Raw genomic sequence first — 19,081 nt, 5'->3', positions numbered from 1 at the left:
TAGGATTAGTATCTGCAGATGTGAAATTTTTCGTGTTAGCAGGTCGTGTTTAAAAATGAATCGGACATTTAAGATGGTATGTAACTAAATAGAATAAATTGTTAGATCAGTCGACCTTAATTTAGCATTATTTTTCAATTGTTGTCAGTATTTATCATCACTACATGTATCTACTAAAATAAAAAAAAAAAAGATTTGGTTTAAATGAGTCTGTTCGTGAAAACAAAATGAGACGTGCAACAAGTAAAAGAAGATAAATTGTCAATGGCATGTTATAACGCAGTGACTATTTCTTTATTTCATCCATACGCTTTGCAACCTGATAAAAAGAAATAATGACATTGCTGTTGGATTAAGTATTGTTAATTTTTCTTTATCTATAATTCCTTAGAGAAATGTTGCTATGTAAAATGTTCTTATGCTCTAGGCTATATTAAATTATTCATGGTATATTGTAACGGTGATATACGTTTTTGCCGACATATACATTGAAAAACCTAACGTGGTAGCATTATCTTTAATGAAATTTATACGTGAGCAGTTATAGCTTCATTTTTTTTTAAATGATTCCTGATTTAAGTGCTGTACGGCAGCCGTTTTACAATAATAGACAGCACTCTGCTAGGGGCACTGCGCATATTAGTACCGCTAATGAAACACAGTTAAACCATGTCTGCTATTATATTTTTTTGTTGCGTCCTTTTGCAAGGATCTTATCGATCCGACTCATGAAAGCAATATCCTTTCATAGTTTTGAAATAATTGCTTATCCCGTTAATCTGGAAATCCACTTTTATTAAATTTCATGCGGATAGGATATAGCCATGAAATCACGACCTGAGAAACAAATTCGTGAAATATCTTTTATGATATCATGTAACTTCTGTCATGGGCGTCAGTCGGAATGTCATATGTAAATACGTTTCAAGGAAAAAGATACATTAATATTTAAGACTGATTAATATTAGACATTTTCAAACAAACGACTTTAAGACGAAATTTTGAATATTCACAGAATGTATTAGCGCGTTTCTATTAATGAAATATTGAGGAAAGACACGGCTGGGTTGGCTTATTTACAATTTTATTACCAGTTTAAATTACTTGCTTATCAATATAACAAGAATTTTGATTAATATTAGTTTAGAACGTGTATCATAACGTTGTAACTTGTACTATGTTTCATGTAACGGTATCCATTATTTCATATTTATATGAATAATTTTGCATCCTTTCAGAAAAAAGATATTTTACCAAACAAATAAATTTTCTCTCTAAAATAGTTATGCAATTGATAGGATATGTTACAGAAACAAAAGAAACAATATTATTATATTCTTAAATGGTTTAAATGTTCAACTCATTTAGAAAGTAGATATGGCATTGGCTCAACAGTGAACCTAATTTAAACCATGAAAAAACATTGTGGATGTATGATCGTTTCCAAACGTCTAATTATCAAAAAAAACCAAAAAAACACTAAGTTTCGAGACGGTTAGGATTTGCTCAATCAATGTAAGAGGATAAGGAAATTTTAGGAAAAGACAACAAGTGTTTCAATATTTAGAATCTAAAAAATATTCTATCTGCTTATTACAAGAAACACATCCATCTATACTTATAGCTGAAAAATGGAAAAGAGAATGGAAGGGAAAATCATTTTTTAGTGGAGACAAAAGCAATAGTGAAGGGGTAGCAATCCTTTTTAATCGTAACTTTACAGGAGATATTTTAACATATCATGAATTACTTGAAGGGCGATTGATTATAGTTAGCATGATTATAAACGAAAAACAAATTAATATTATGAATGTATATGGGCCGAATGAGGATAAAGCTGATATTTTTACGATTATTGAGAAAGAAATTAGTCAAAACTTAGAGGAAGATTTTATAATTGGTGGTGATTTTAACACCATTTTGAATACAAATACAGACAAAAGAAATGGAAAGATTGATAGCCATAACAACTGCAGACAGAAAATAAATGATATCATTAACATCGGAAACTTAATAGATATTTGGAGATTATGTAATCCATCAAAATTACAATATACATGGCATTCAAATACAATTTCAATCATCTCCAGTAGACTTGACTATTTTTTATTATCTGAGTGTTTAACGCACTATGTCAAAAATTGCACTATACAACCAGGCTACCAAACAGACCATTCATTGGTTGAACTAGAATTGGATTTTATTAACACAAGAAAAGGCCCTGGTTATTTTAAATTAAACAACAGCATTTTACTTGAAAAAGAATATCAAACAATAATAAGAAATGCCATTCGAGAAACCGTAACAATTAATAAGGACGCAAACCCAAACATTCTATGGGAAGTCATTAAAGGCACTATAAGAAATCAAACAATAAAATATTCCACCTATAGAAAACGAGAAGAAAATAAAATAAAATTGAAACAGAAATAAACAAAAATATAGAAGTATTGGAAGAAAAGATTTTAAGCGAAAATAATAATAGCATTAATATAAAAACTTTAAAGGAAGAACTGGACAAAAAAACAGGAGGAATTGAATCAAATCATTGATAACAGAATTAATGGAATGTTGATCAGAGCAAAAGCAATAAGTATTGAAGGAAATGAAAAAAATACAAAATATTTTGCAGCCTTAGAAAAAAGAAACGCAGAAAAAAAACAATATACAAATTGAAAATCAACGATAAAGAAATAACATATCAAAATGAAATTTTAAAGGCAGAAGCAGAATTCTATAAACAGCTATATAACAAAAAAGAATCCAAAACATGCGATTATGATTTCTTTAGACCCAATTCGCGAACTTTAAATGAAAACGAAAAACAAAAATGTGAAGGGATATTAAACGAAAATGAATGTTTTGAAGCTCTTAAGGAGATGAAGAATCAAAAAAGTCCAGGTTCAGATGGCATGTCTGTTGAATTTTATAAAACATTTTGGACAGAGATTAAAACGTACTTTATTCAATCTATTAACTACTCTTATAACACCGGACATCTGACTAGTTTGCAGAAACAAGGTATTATTTCGCTTATGCCGAAATCAAATAAAGACACACAAATTTTGAGTAACTGGCGCCCTATAAGTCTATTAAATATAGATTACAAAATTGCCGCTAAAGCCATAGCAAACAGGATAAAAAAGATTATCAATTCTATCATAAGCAGTGCACAGACAGGATTCATAAAAGGCAGATATATAGGGGAAAATGTTAGGTTAATATATGAAATAATAGATTTCGCACAACAAAATAAAATACCAGGACTTTTACTGTTCGCAGATTTCGAAAAAGCTTTTGATACACTAGACCATAACTTTATGATAAAGTGTTTAAAACACTTCAATTTTGGTGACTCTCTTATACAGTGGGTAAAATTATTTTATAATGATATAACCAGCATGGTAATAAATAATGGCTATCTATCAAAACCCTTTTCAATACTACATGAGTGAGACAAGGCTGTCCTCTATCCTCTTCCTTATTTATTATTTGCATTGAAATCCTCTCAAATTATATTGAGACTGATGAGATCATTAAAGGCATAACAGTTAATAATGTTGAAATAAAACAATCCCTGTTTGCAGATGATGCAACCTTTATCAATAATGGTGCAAAACATTCATTTGAACAACAAATAGATGTTATATCGAACTTCGAGTGTATATCCGGATTGAAACTTAATATCAACAAAACTAACATACTAAGGATAGAATCATTTAAAGATACAAACCTCCGGTACTGTAAAGATAAAATGTTTAATTGGACATCCGAATCAGCTCAAACATTAGGAATGATATTTACAAATGATAAAAAAGACAGCATAACGTTAAACCTGATACCTAAGATTCAAAATTTTACTAACTGTTTAAAACAATGGGAACATAGAAAACTAACACTACTTGGAAAAGTAACTGTTATAAAATCATTAGCTTTACCAAAACTAATTTACCCTCTTACAGTGTTACCAAACCCATCACATGTAGTAATGAAAGAGATTAAAACACAATTGTTTAAATTCTTGTGGGATAATAAACCAGATAAAATTAATAGGGAGATTATTATACTGGACTACAAAATGGGTGGTATAAAAATGATAAATCTAGATTACTTCATAAATGCTCTAAAAGCTTGTTGGATCAGAAGGATAATAGATAAAAGTAACCAAGGACAATGGAAGATCTTTTATAGTACATTATTATCTAATGTTGGAGGAGAACTTTTATTTGAATGCAATTATTCTCAGAAAGAAATGGAAACTATATGTAAATCCAACATTTTTATGAAAGATTTATTAACAGCTTGGGTAAATATTAATACACAGGACAACAATAAGAGCATAAGTAAACAGGTAATATGGAATAACACAAGCATAAAACTTGAAAATAAAACATTTTTCTATAAAGACTGGTACGAAAAGGGAATAAAGCATTTGGAACATTTATTTGATTACAGAACAAAGGCTTTCTATACTTTTGACGAATTTAAATTTTTATATAATATAGAAAACAACCAATTCTTGAAGTACTACAATCTTATAGCAAGCATTCCACAAACTGTTAAACAGGTGCTTAAGCAAGAGAATATATCTTATGCACGAAATGAATTACTTATAGATAAATTAAGAAAAACAAAAGAACCAAATAAACTACTTTACGACACGCAAATAAGAAACAGACCAAAACCAATAATTAAGGTTTAGGAGTATATCACCAAAATACAGAAATATTTTATAAACGAACAACATCGTTACCAATATTTTACCTGACCATTACATGTTCTGCCGTACTGTCCCGTACTGAAAATATTCTGAAAAGTTGTCCCCCTTTGAAAATGAATGCCATTTGTAAAGAAATAAAAATAAACAATCGTTGAAAACTGTGTTTCACCTAGTTATGTGAAATTTCAACACTCGCACGCTATTACAAATGTATCAAAACAAACATGTGTTACAGTTCCTTGAAAATGGTGAGTTTTTAAAAGCGCTTGACTGTCTGGAAGTGGGGCCTGTTTAAACAGTTCTTTTTTCGGAATTCAATGCTTATATCAGTATACTGACACTTGTTTTCTAGAGTAATATAAGTAATATACACGCTATCATTACAGAAACAACAAAACAATTGTCAGTATACTAATATAAACATTGAATTCCGAAAACAGGACTGCCTAAATGGGACCCACTTCCGGGCAGTCAAACGCCTTCAAAAACTCACCATTTTCAAAGAACTGTTACACATGTTGGTTTTGATTCATTTGCAATCGCATGCGAGTGTTGAAATTTCACATAATTTAGTGGAAAACAGTTTTCAGCAATTGTTTATTTTTATTTCTTTACAAATGGCTTTCATTTTCAAAGGGGGGCAACTTTTTCAGAATATTTTCAGTACGGGACAGCACGGCAGAACATGTAAAGGTTAAGTAAAATATTGGTAACGATGTTATTCGTTTATAAAATATTTCTTTGTTTTGGTGATATACTCCTAAACCTTAAGTCGGAAATGAAATGGTCAGTGATTATATCAGAGAACCCCTCTCGTTGGTCAAACATATACATGCAATCACAGAAAGCAACAATAGATACAAAAATACGAAGTTTTCAATACAAACATCTGATGAGAATTCTCCCAACAAACAAATCATTATTTAAATACAAATTAACAGAATCAAATTTATGTTATTTCTGCAATATGCATGTTGAAACTTTAGAACATATGTTTTGGGAGTGTAACTGTGTACAACAACTATGGAACAAATTACATATTTACATTGACAAGAAAAATCTCAAAATACAATTTAGCTTAGAGGTAGTCAGTTTTGGTATCGCTGAAAGGAACGTAAAACGAAAAAATGTGATAAACTTTATAATATTTCTAATGAAATCTTACATTTTTCAAATCAAAAATAGAAAACAAACACTCAGTTTTGACAGTTTCATATCATATCTTAAAATCAGGATAAAACTTGAAAAAGAAATTGCATTATCAAATGACAAAATAAACCAACATAATATCAAATGGTCTGGTTTTGAGGTATGAATGTAGATGCTGTTGGCTATAATAATAATAATAAAAAAGAAAATATCTTACATATTTTATTCTTCATCTATATAATAAAATGATACTTTCTAGAAAGTGTGCTTACAATTTGATTTTTACATGATTGTAGCATAAATAACCATTACAATTTTTAGACAACTATATGAGTTTGGAGACGATCTAAACATCCCTTACATCTACTCTTTTTAACTTTTTTCCTCTCTTACATTTTTTGTTCTCTAATTTTTTCATCTAAAATATATATATAGAAAAAGTCTTCTTTTGACATCTAATACTACAAATGTTTGTTTATTTAGATGACCATAAAATACATGTTTTGTATCTATTGTTAAAAACATTTGTCCAAGTCATCATATTTTGTAAATGTATGAAGATTGAAAATTAAATTATAAAAAAAATAAATAAATAAATAATAATAATAAATGAAAGAAGAAGATAAGTTCCGAAACAGAAACACTTTGTAAGCTCTATAACTGGTCTTGAAAATATATCGCTTACAAGTATCTTGTGACGAGTGCACAACAATCATAAATCATAAGTGGAACGAAGACACATCTATCGAGAAATACAATCACTGCTACAGTAATTGTACCAGTCCTTTTAAGCAGCACGTTTGAAGCTCTGGGAAACAACGTTCTCTCTCTCTCTCTCTCTCTCTCTCTCTCTCTCTCTCTCTATATATATATATATATATATATATATATATATATATTAAGTGTATTTTGACTGCGTTTATGTTGAAATAACCTCCATGTGAAAAACTTTGTAATTTCATGACATTAAAGAAACCGGCATTGCGTGATTCTTATATGTACTGAGTATGTAGAAAGTAACCATAATGTCGTGTTAAAGTAATGATATAGAGAATATTAGGTTACTGTCTTTCTTAATTAAACCAGCAAGTCATAAAAACTTTATCCATCCAAAACTCTGCTAAATAGAATAAACTTTTCAGAGACGAGCTGTATAAACTTGTTGATATAACACAGTATATTTTAGAAATAGATTTTCCAAAAAAATAATCCTTTCACATTTTAATGATCTTTAATTTGCTCCGCCCATTTTTTTCGCTTCGGTTAAACAAGATTACTTAGATATTACAGCAAAAATATTCATCATTTCCTTACAGTTCGACTTCTGAGTAATCAAAATTATAGGGGCTTACTGGGTACTCATGTACAAAACAGGTGATGAAGTTTCGACTTGTACATAAGACAGCTGAAAACGACTCTAAAATAAAATTTAATGTCGACATTCTGATATATTTACAGGTATGGTGCCTCTATATACTAAGGTGGATATTTTTTTCTTCAAGATTTCCAGCGAAAGTGGAAGGTGATTCATTTTCTTATAGAGTGTTTTACGTGAGAGATATTGTACATACCATTGCCTATCAGGAACGGACCAAATAAGCCATTTCTGCTGTTATTTTGCTTATTTGCGTTAATACATTATAAATATTAATTAAGGTATTTCAGACGGGTTGTATATGTACTTCTGATGATCACAGAATTAAATATGTTAAGAAAATAATGGAATAACGTTTAGTGTTACTTTTGTTATATACGATATGAAGGTATAGTTACAAAACATATAAAACATGGTCACGACGATGTATCATTTTGTAGGTGTTGTCCAAGACCAGGAATGTATTGACAACTGTAACTGTTGTAAGAACGGTAAATGCCATCCTGGAATTCGTAATTGGCCTAATGTCTGCTCAGATGGATGCATCGATCGTCACAGGGGTGCTAGATGTTACGAGCTTTGTACATACAATAATTGTTTATCGTGTCCAGATAGTATGGATGTATGTACAATATGTTTCGACGGTTTTCATCTTGGGCCGAAGACGGATTGTACATCAGAATGTCCCACTAACTGTAAAGCTTGTATTTCCAACACAATGTGCACTGTTTGTAAGGACGTTTATTATAACAAGGATGGGTCGAAAACATGTCCGTACTCCCATTGTCCAGAAAATTGTATGTGCAATCATGGTAAAACATGTACAACTTGTTAAAACGGTTTCTATGACATAGCTAATGAATGTAGTAAAAGATGTCCGTCTAACTGTATGTCCTGTTCATCCAGAGAACTATGTACTGATTGTAAACATGGATTTTATAACGGGTATGAATTTGACAATGATCTAAGACATCTGTTCAATAATTGCACACTCAGGTGCAGAGATAGCTGTTCAGTATGCCAATCATACGACAACTGTTTGCGATGCATAAGAGGGAGGTATGGTAAAAAATGTCAACATGATTGCGCAGTTGGTTGCAAAGATCAAACATGCAATATTGAATCTGGTTATTGTTCCTGTTCCTCAAACTTTGATGGTAACAAATGTATGGGTTGTGTAAGTACAAGATATGGAACATATTGTAATGAGACATGTCCAGAATACTGCAAAAATGATAAGTGTAACAAAACCTTGGGCTACTGCAGTGAAGGCTGTATCACCAACACAATAACTGGCGCAACGTGTAATGTTTGTACAGTCGGGATGCACGGTATATTTTGTAGTAAAACTTGTCCTACAAACTGCAAAGGTAAAATTTGTAATCGAACCACTGGATTTTGTTCTAAGGGATGTGAAGGAAACTTTAAAGGTCTATTTTGTGAGACTGTCATTGATTTCAACTCATTTAGATTTGAAGATTGAATACTGCTTAAGCCGGTGCTAGGGGGCGTGGGCATTGTTGCATTTTCCATTACTGCTCATGAACAGACTCAATCAAACCGAGTCTGCAATTTTCACTGTTTGCCTTGTTCTCGGTGCTTCCGAGGGATCTACTTTCCAGATTTTATTTACTTCACAACAGCGGGTGTTAAGTGCTGTGTGGCGGCCGTAAAAAGTGGCCCCGACTTCATCTCAGTGTTGTTATATTTTCTGGTCCTTCGGGATCATTGATTTCAACTCATTTAGATTTGAAGATTGAATACTGCTTAAGCCGGTGCTAGGGGGCGTGGGCATTGTTGCATTTTCCATTACTGCTCATGAACAGACTCAATCAAACCGAGTCTGCAATTTTCACTGTTTGCCTTGTTCTCGATGCTTCCGAGGGATCTACTTTCCAGATTTTATTGTATTCAAGGAAAGTATGGAGCAGCATGTTACCAAGACTGTCCAGTTAAATGTGAAAATTCTTTATGTAAGAAAGAGATTGGAAATTGTTTCCAATGTACAGGCAATTTTGATGGGGACAAGTGTAATATATGTAAAGATGGATTCTATGGGCTGAATTGCGTTAGTTTATGTCCTTGTCACTGTTTCAACAAATCATGCGATATTAATAGCGGAAAATGCAATTACGGTTGCAAAATCAATTATTCCGGTGATAAATGTTGTGTACAGAGCAATAACTGCATAGACTGCTCCTCTGATACTGAATGCCAAAAATGTAAATCTGGTTATTACAGTAAATTGTGTAAGAAAAAGTGCCCAGTTGACTGTCTAGATTCCTGTGATATCTCAACAGGCGTTTGCAGCGATTGCATAACAAACCATTTTGGACCCTTCTGCAACTTAAAATGTTCTGAAAATTGCTATGCTTCACGAAGCAGCGCCACACATAATTGTGCGTCATCCGACGGAACATGTATGTTTGGCTGTAAACAAGGTTTCTTTGGACTTTATTGTAATGAGACATGTAGCAGTCTGTGCATCGACACATTGTGTAGACAAGAGAGTGGTATATGCATGAAAGGTTGTACAAGCTCAAAAGACGACCAGATTTGTCTACTCAGTTTAGGTAAGACATCATGTGCTGTATAGCAGATGTTGATAATGTTATTGCAATTTCGTGTAAGCTTATCGGCGGTTTGTTTCCAGTTTTTAAAATACTTTGTTGATAATGACATCTAAAATGTTCCTTATCCAAGGACAAAATCTAAAACAACAGATACATACCACTATATGCATATATACGTGACGGACTATCACTACTCAGTCTGGCACTTACGTATGATGAAAATAAGAACGTTATTTCAGATGCAATAATCAATGTAGTCCAATGTGCTGTTATACAATTGAATAAAAAGGTGCTGGCAATTAATCTTAATGTAAAGGACATATTAAATATATGGGTATGCGGGTAGCTATCTAAGGAAGACATGATGACGAAGTTTGGTGTTATAATGGCATTTCGAAAAGTCACCCACCTCACCTGTGTATAAAATCAAGTTGCAGTAAATTTATCTATTAACATTTCAAATGTATTTGTCGACCTGTCAGAGTCTAAATGTTATTTTTCAATTTTAAACACAATTCAAATCAGCAGACATGTCCCAAATGAAACTCATGCATATTACATTAGTTTGTATGATTTCAAATTACCGGTAAGTAATTTTATTGTATACCGTTGTCTTTTACCTTGTGCTTGCGAAAACATTTTATTTCTAAACCTATCATTTTAAGAATTTAGGAAAGTTTTGTTATATGTCTGTTTTAGTCATTAAAAAAACCCAGTTAAAATACATAAAAATACAAAACCTTTAAACATGTATCAATGCCAAATATTAATTAAAGTATTTAATTAATCGCTTTTGTATGTATATATCAATGTTTTATGAAATAATTCGAATCAGCTTCAATGGCACACTTCTGTCTGTAAGTTCATGTATGATTCAGGGAAACCAAAAGACGTATCTGACAGTAAATCAACAACAACTACAAATATTATTTTGGCAACACTCTTGGCGGTTACTTCTACTGCATTATGTATTTTAATTTTGAAGAAATTAATAAAGAAAATACGTTCTGCTATCAGGTAATCCTTGTGTTATTCTATTGAGTGAAATTTAAGACATTAAAGGGGTCAATTTTATAATCATTTGAAAGTTTAAGGGAGATATAAACATAAAGCAATTCTTTTATCATGCATTTGCTGAGTTGAAAGCAAAATTTCATTCATGGCCCGTGTTAAAGCTCTTATTTTAATTGAGGTTAATGACCTCTAACAATTTTTTCCTACTCTTACCAAAAGCTATGTACTATATTTCAATGATTTACATCCAATTTATGTTAAATGAAACCGGCAATTTAGACACTGCATTTCCAACTCAAATTGTTTTCTTATTGTTCTATAAAACCTCAACATACAACGTTTTCATTTGATATTCGTGTTTTCAGTTTCTACTTTAGTTTCTAAATTATTAAATTGTTATCTGCTAAAATATATTTTTCATCCCTTTACAGGCAAATAAATGCGACCGCGATTCAAAGTCCTTTTCAAAATTTGCAAAACGAAGGTATGTGTGTAGAGCAGCGAATTAAAAATGATTTTACAATATATTTTGATATCGTTTAAATGTATCTTATACGGTAAACATATTTCAATGACCAAATTAAACATGCACTGATTTTTATACTTGTAGCATGTGTAGATGTTAAGTTCTGCTCAACCGGGGGCTAGAGGGTGTGGACGATAGCATGCATTTCTGTTACCATCCACGAACAGGCTCAATCACACCGAGCTTGCAACATTTTCGTTTTTGTCGTGTTGAGCGATCTTTGGAGTTTCCTGGTTTTCTATTTTATGATCATTATTATACAGTTACTTTCTAACAACCTGTGTTTGAAACAATCTCCTCTTGGATTCTTCTTTATTTCAAAAGAGGGAAATGAAACAGTTTAATTGTTATAATACTCGCAATGTTTTCAAGGTAGTTCTGCACGTTTGAAAAATCGGAAGTAATAGCGTAATGTCATTTATCCGGAAAATGTAGAATAAAGCCTGAATTCGGCGTACGGAAATGAAAATCAGTTTATGAATTAATCGAAACCTCTGAGTAAATTTATCACAATGGCACTGTTGCTATATTTCTAAAGTCACAATATGATATTAAAAATATGGCACGTTAAAAAATCAAAATAATATTTTAAAATTAGCGTGATATGTCCGGTTCACTTTAAGCATGATCACATATCTCAAAAATAAGCATACAGACCTATATACTTTATTTCACCAAATTATAGGGCATATGTTTATTAACAACCGTGAGAAGTTTCACTAAAATCTACATTGTAGAAAAAAATCTATTTTTGAAAATGTTATGAAAGTTGGGATTTTCACATAGTCTCCCATTATGAAATATTGCATGAGGTCCAAATTTTTCAAATCAGTCTCGCAAAAAATCAAGCACACGACCCTATCTTTTTTATTTGCTGAATTTTCTAGGTATATTATGAAGTTTTGAAAAATCAGAGTTTAATCAAATTCTACATTGTAGAAAAAATTTCGATCCAAACGTGCAGAGTTACCTTAAATGCTCTTTACAAAAATATATTACATACTTCGGGAATGAATACTAATCATCTTGTAATCTTGTCATATGTTTGAAATACATGAACTTGTTAAAGGTACAATGGACTAGAAACACTGTCATATCTTTACATCCAAATTCGTTCTCGGGCTGCTACAAATGTTTAGTTTTCTAACATTTTACAGTATATCAGTATACTGTTTGCTTATTATGTATGATATTTAATACGTAAAATGCTATAAACTCAATAAAACCGAGTGAGGTATTATTTTGTTTAATTGCATTTCATGCTCCCAAATGACCTTCTAACATATTCTATGTATTTCAAAATCAGTATTGTCCAATGAGATATATTAATATAAAATATTCGTCGAATCCCCAATTATGAAACTTTGGACTACGTAGATTTTCTCAAAGGTTGAACTGACTTTTGATGGAACTGTAGTAGCATATATTATATGATAACACAAAATATTGATTATGACATATTATTAAAACGTAAGGAATATCTATTATAGATGCATTTGTTATTCTGCATATACATTACCTTTTTCCTTAATAGTATGTCAATGCATTCAATAAGGATTCCGTAACCAGAGCCGAACATCTTGTTTTTTTCAGAAGTAATTGCCGTTACTGAACTGGACAATATCGCTTATGAAATCATTGGTAAAAAACAGGGTGGTATGTATATAGTTCCTTTACATTAATGAATTACATGTAATGTTATAATATGCATTAAAACATTAATGAACAACAATTCATTCAGAATAATATGCATTATTTTAGTTTAGTGATGTCGATATGATGATTTATCGACCCGAAAAAAGTGATACCGATCAAAAGTAAAGCCTTTTTTCCTCGGTCAATAACTCCTCATATTCACTGAACGTAAAAAGCAACACGTTTTTTATATTAAATGCAGCAACCCGTGGGCTACTTTAGAATATGGCAATTCATATAAAACATAAACAATTTTTAGTCTTTTTAAAAAAATATTTCGAGCTGATTTTGTGTAGATCACGTTAATGTAACGTCCAAAATGCAATGACGCCACTGATGGAAAACATTAAATATGTTGGCAGCATCTATAAGTCAATAAATCATTTTATCATTAATCGTGTGGATATAATATGTAATATATGATTTAAAATTACAGCTTCGGAACACACTTATGATACGATCTCTCCCAGTGCACAAAACCGTAAGTATCGCTGTCATCCATACAAAAATACCTCTTCATAGGATTGATGGCTTCTGTGAACTTTATTCATATTTATGTTGTATAAATAATATAGAATATCATTTCGCGCATTACAGATTAAAAGTCAAATGCAAATATTAAAATTCGTCGAAAATTCAAACCAAGTGAACAGTTAAAAGCTAATCATTATATACTTTTTATTTAATAACTGAAATCGACGTACCCATTAACGCCTCATTTTATGCGTTAATTTTCTTCTTATCCTTTCAATATTGAAACAGTTGAAAATAAATACTGTAAAGTACTGAAAGAGCGGGGCTTATTTTGTTGCCCGCTCTCTAAGTCGAACAGTTTTCATCCGGTCTTCACCAAACTTGATGAGTGATAATTTGTGGGCATAATATCTCGGCCAAGTTCGATAACCAGCAAAATCGCTCCAGGCACTCCTGTGTTATGACCCTTGAATTACTCAGAATCCGCAAATTTAGCCTTGTCCGCCCTCTAAGTCAAACAGTTTTTATTTGATCTTCACCAAACTTGGTGACAATATTTGTAGCCATAATATCTCTGCCAAGTTCAATAACCAGCCAAACCGCCTCAGGCACTCTTGGATTATGGCCCTTGAATTACTCGAAAAACTGCGAATTTAGATTTGTCCCTCTCTTAGTCAAACAGTTTTCATCCGATCTTCACCAAACTTGCTGACAATATTTGTGGGCATAATATCTCGGCCAAGATTGATAACCAGCAAAATCGTCCCAGACGCTATTGGATTATGACCCTTGACTGAGGCCAAGTTCAATGACGGGCGTATTTTATGACAGTCTGCCACTCTTGTCTCAGTAGTGATTATTCTAAGGAGGCACTGTAGCGGTAGACTATCTGACTCCTAATACGTAGTCGGAGGCTGACACCCATTGAGAAACCTGTTTTTGCTATTCCCTGACATCGTTGTTAATGATTAGGATATTAAGGAAATATTGATTGGCAGTCATGGATTTGGTTATTATAAATAAAGGCAATTTCAAAGTAATCAGTTCAATGAGCGTACGCATTGACGCGTCTTTGGTACTTGCAAAACTGCTGAAACTAAACCGAACGGAAAATATAAGCAGTTTAAAGTTTTTATTCGACGATTGTGGCAAAGAGCTCCGTGCATAGTGTATAGTTGTACTGATTTATTGATTACTGTGAAAGCGGAACTTAATACTGGGAGAGTAGAAAGGGCAGCTAACGTTACAATGTAGAAGTGATATGTTTGTAAATAATGAATTGAAGGCTGCATAGTCGTTTATATTGGCCCTTTGATTTATTTACTTCTGTTTGTACATCAAAAGAATTTTTATTCAGTATTTTACACGCCCATCTTAGAAAAATTTGGCGTAAAGGCAGGTGGTGAAGGGAACATATAGATATATTTCTCAAAAGTCTTTCCTCATATTGCGTGTCCGGAACATAAAATATAAACTTAAAGTTATTTCTTTTAAATGTTGCAAAAAGGTCGATGTGCAGAGCTTATGCACCAGATCTGTGGCTCAAATGCCAAGGTCCCAGCAAGGTCAAGTCCGTCTGTCGTATTCTATGACACGGACATAACTTTATAACTTTGAAAGTAGATGCAGTACGATGGTTGGTATGTCTAATACATGTATCATGGCCACGAAATAAGCTGAAATATCTTCGATGTATTTTGTATCTGGAGCACAACTTCAAAACTATTACAAAATTGGAAATATAAGTGTGTGGTGAGATGGTGATTTGAGGAGTAAAACAATCCACTTCACTCCCATCCCTCCACAAAAAAACAACAATTCTATATTCTTGCTTCTTGTATTCGACAGCAGGTCAATGTCCCAAATGGAGTTCAAATGTCAGTTTGGTTCTTTGTATTTTGTGTAGGAAGCACAACTTCAAAAATATTCAAAGTGTTGACTACAAACCTGAAATATACATAAGAGGTATTGGGTGTGCGACAATCCACATTACGCCACCCAATCAGAAACACATATTAAACTCTCCCCCAAACCCATCCCAAGAAAACAAATTCGTTTTAATTTTCTCATGGCTTAGTATTCCATCACTGACGCCGCACAAAACCCTCGTCCCCACATAAAAATGTTCTTTAACTTCTTCGAGCATATATTACCCTGCTTTGCGGAGTTCTTTAATAGTTTAGCACACGCCTGCTGATATAACACACATGACATGACATCTTTGTCGCTTGCATTAGCTACTTAAAGAATTAACTATAAACCTCACATCTGCTTCCAACATCTACATCTACAGTCAAAGATGCTTGAGAAAGAAACCACTTGTACTAAGATACCACTCTTTCGTTCCTTTTTATGTTGTTAACCCTTACCAAGCTAAATGTCTATAATAAACTCGTCCATCTTTCATTTTGGACTGTACCATTAACTGTTTAAAGGGTTGCTTACCAAAAAGATACTGACTGAATGGCGAACAGTGCAGACCATGATCAGACTGCACGCAAGTGCAGACTGATCTTGGTCTGCACTGGTCGCAAAGGCAGAATCAATTGCCGCCAGCAGGCTAAATGTTAAAAAAAAAACAAATTATACTGTAAATCGATTCTATGAAGAGACTGCCTTTGCCGGTCCCTTAGGTGATCTCTTAATGCAATTTTATCTTTACGTCCCTCTGTTTATAGTTAGTCGTAATACGTTTATTGTTGTTCAGGCAACTTATAAATAAGGAGGAAACCACGTGGTATTGTTTGAAATCATGTTCTGATGCTTAGAGAAAAAAATCATTTTGATTACCTTAGTCTCAGCGGAAAATGTTGCGTACCGCATTTGGACCTTAAATGTGACAGCGTGTTATACAGTGTATTACGTAGTTACAACGTTCTATAGTATTAAAATGAACTGAATATTGTCATTTGTTTCAGGTACAGTCAGTTATGGAGACACAGAATATATGAATCTGAAGATTTAAAAAATCATGAAATGTTAGTATTCATTCGTGACCGTACTGAGTAATGAGACTTGAATAGTCATTAAAGTTTTTGGTTTTAATGTTTACTTCTTTCCAAAAACATTTTTACTCCGCAAAATATTTGAAGGATTGTGCAATTATTACGCAATCCTGTGAACGATCACATCACCTTAATTTTTATCTTTAGTTTTTTTGAACAGATCCGTGTTTTATACGGTCCTTCAATGAATTTGAGAGGTAAATTTGATTGGTAAGGTTAAAAGACATGACCATTGTATGTAGATACTGTTGCATCAGACATGACAGTTCTCCATGTTTTCCTCTAGTTGCTGATTTTGTGCTTGTTTGATATATTTGATCAAATTAAATTTATATATATGTTTAAGGTTAATATGACGTTAACTTACTCTTTTTGCTTTAATATCATAATAATAATGTCTGAACAATAATTCCAATTTTCAAGAAATCATATTCCTGTGAATACTCATTTTCTGTAATATATGAGATTGCCTTTAATATTATTCTTTCATAACAATCAAAAATAACAAAATAATGCAGAGGCAAAAAAGAAAATAAACATAACTTTAGTGTCTTTAGGTTTGACATTTCCCTACCTATGTAGGTCGAAATATATTTTGATTTAAGAAACCTTTTAGTTTGGTTAAAGAGATGGAAGGTGAATGCCCGTAGCAAACACTTCTTAATATTTGATTTTAAAAGATTAAGTTGATTAAGACATTCCTTACTTCAACCTTTATGTATTTTTCTTTATGTTAATATTCAAATGATTTTATAAATCTCATATTTTGGCAGAAGCTATATTTCGAATTTGAGTATGTCTTGAATTATTTTTTGCAACGGACAAATGTAATTTTAACAAGACAATCATTGTCTGATTAAAATCTGGAATGTATTTCACTGCAATATTTATTACTAAAAAACGCACAATCCTTACAAAATCATGTAAATGTAAAAGATATTTATATGATATCACTGATTCTTCTATATAGGAAAACGTTCTACATATTACTTCTAAATCTGACTCCTTTTGATTGTAAATAACTTTCGCCGTTCTGCGGTAAAATCACCCATTTACCTAGCCTTTCAATAATTTGAAAACAAAAAATGAGGACTGGTGGATCAACTTCCATATAAAGATGGTATCAGTATATCATATTAACTTCCGTGTTTATTCTTTGCAAAAACCATTTCAAATAGTCACACATCTATAGTATTCTTAAGTGATAGGATTTTACAGATCGTTTACATTCTATTCTATTAAAATCGATTAATACATTTGGAGTTGTTTTTACTTTTATTATGTTGATGTCAAATAAAAAAGGTGTACAAAACTTTTGTAAACATACATGTATTTATAACTTATGCATATATAACAGAAAATTGGTAAAGTGGCAAAATATAAAACGCACTACATATAACTTGGCTGATGAAATATGTCTTCTTTGAAATTTTGATTTGTCAGAATAATTTGTATATCTGATATATTGATAACGTTACACATAAGCAGAAGTAGTGCTTGACTCCCGTTTTGTGCAACCATTGCTGTAATTATATTTGAATTGCTGTAAATAATAGGAATTTGGCCATTTATGGACGATTTGGGTTAATTACAGTGATAGCTGGATCCTAGCATTACATATATTATATATTATATTATATACATGGAACCAGCAGGTACTCCATGTAAAATACTTTAATCGATTTTGGACCAATTAGAAACAAGTTCTATAAATAGCATCGATCAAAACTCAAGTCAGCTAAGGTATAAATAGGTAGATGGACGACAGAGAGATCATTCTGTATCCACACTGTCAGGGTGAATGAATCACTAAACAGTAGTTCATAGACTAAAGAAGAGTTGCAGAATTTCAACGAGATTTTGAGCTATAAGGCCAGCGCATAGGCGTTTTACCTTAAGGGTAGTTGAATGCTATCGACGATAGCAAATATAGGCTGAGCATAGGAAAGCTGAGACAGGTACCCAGAGTTTGGTAATTACTGAGATAGTAGGAGAGTTCCCGCTTATAGACGCTTCAGCGTTATTGGCGAAGTACAGCCAAGGCATCGGGGTTATACATTTGTACTTATCTTCATATAAGTAAATTGAATGTGATAGCATATAGGCGCTGAGGATCCAGGAGCCAGGGCAATCATATAGAGTAAGAGGACAGAAGCCGAACATCTATGCGATAGGACTGGGCTCGTATGTTGTTGATTCAAAGACATTGTCTGACGGGAACTTCAACAAAAAGACCAGTCAAGTATATAGAGTTTCCAGCCATAGGAGTTGGAGCTAATTATCATTAATTGAAGATTGTTAGTTTGTAACATTTAGTGATTTGCCTGATCCCTTAAATTATCTAGCTCGTAATAGAAATCATTTACGAATCACGACTGGACCCATTTCATTGTTCAAGATACTAAAGGCGTAGGCACTCCCCTGGGTCATATAACCGTATCCTGACAGACCTAAGTTGGCTGGGTTTACTCCGTAAACGGATCTTTTCTTACACTAAAATTGTATAATACGCAGTACATAATATTGCCTAGAATCAATTCTACGAGAGTC

At 32.3% G+C, this 19,081-nt stretch overlaps 2 protein-coding genes across 2 annotated transcripts; both read left to right on the top strand.

The window, feature by feature from the left end:
- The first annotated feature begins 1 nt into the window (after position 1).
- Positions 2-8,685, top strand: LOC128548563 (major surface-labeled trophozoite antigen 417-like). Its single transcript, XM_053523815.1, has 3 exons — positions 2-76; positions 7,328-7,391; positions 7,685-8,685. The coding sequence occupies exons 1-3, from the start codon at positions 56-58 to the stop codon at positions 8,077-8,079; spliced, it is 480 nt and encodes a 159-aa protein (XP_053379790.1). The 5' UTR covers positions 2-55; the 3' UTR covers positions 8,080-8,685.
- A 54-nt stretch (positions 8,686-8,739) lies between these two features.
- Positions 8,740-16,491, top strand: LOC123526968 (cell death abnormality protein 1-like). Its single transcript, XM_045306221.2, has 6 exons — positions 8,740-9,817; positions 10,696-10,834; positions 11,263-11,315; positions 12,951-13,013; positions 13,489-13,533; positions 16,445-16,491. The coding sequence occupies exons 1-6, from the start codon at positions 9,118-9,120 to the stop codon at positions 16,489-16,491; spliced, it is 1,047 nt and encodes a 348-aa protein (XP_045162156.2). The 5' UTR covers positions 8,740-9,117.
- The last annotated feature ends 2,590 nt before the right edge of the window (positions 16,492-19,081 follow it).

Source organism: Mercenaria mercenaria, chromosome 14 (genome assembly GCF_021730395.1).
Source record: "Mercenaria mercenaria strain notata chromosome 14, MADL_Memer_1, whole genome shotgun sequence".
Classification (NCBI taxonomy): Eukaryota; Metazoa; Mollusca; class Bivalvia; order Venerida; family Veneridae; genus Mercenaria; species Mercenaria mercenaria.
Note: the sequence above shows the minus strand (reverse complement) of the source record. Positions and strands in the feature narration are given on the sequence as shown.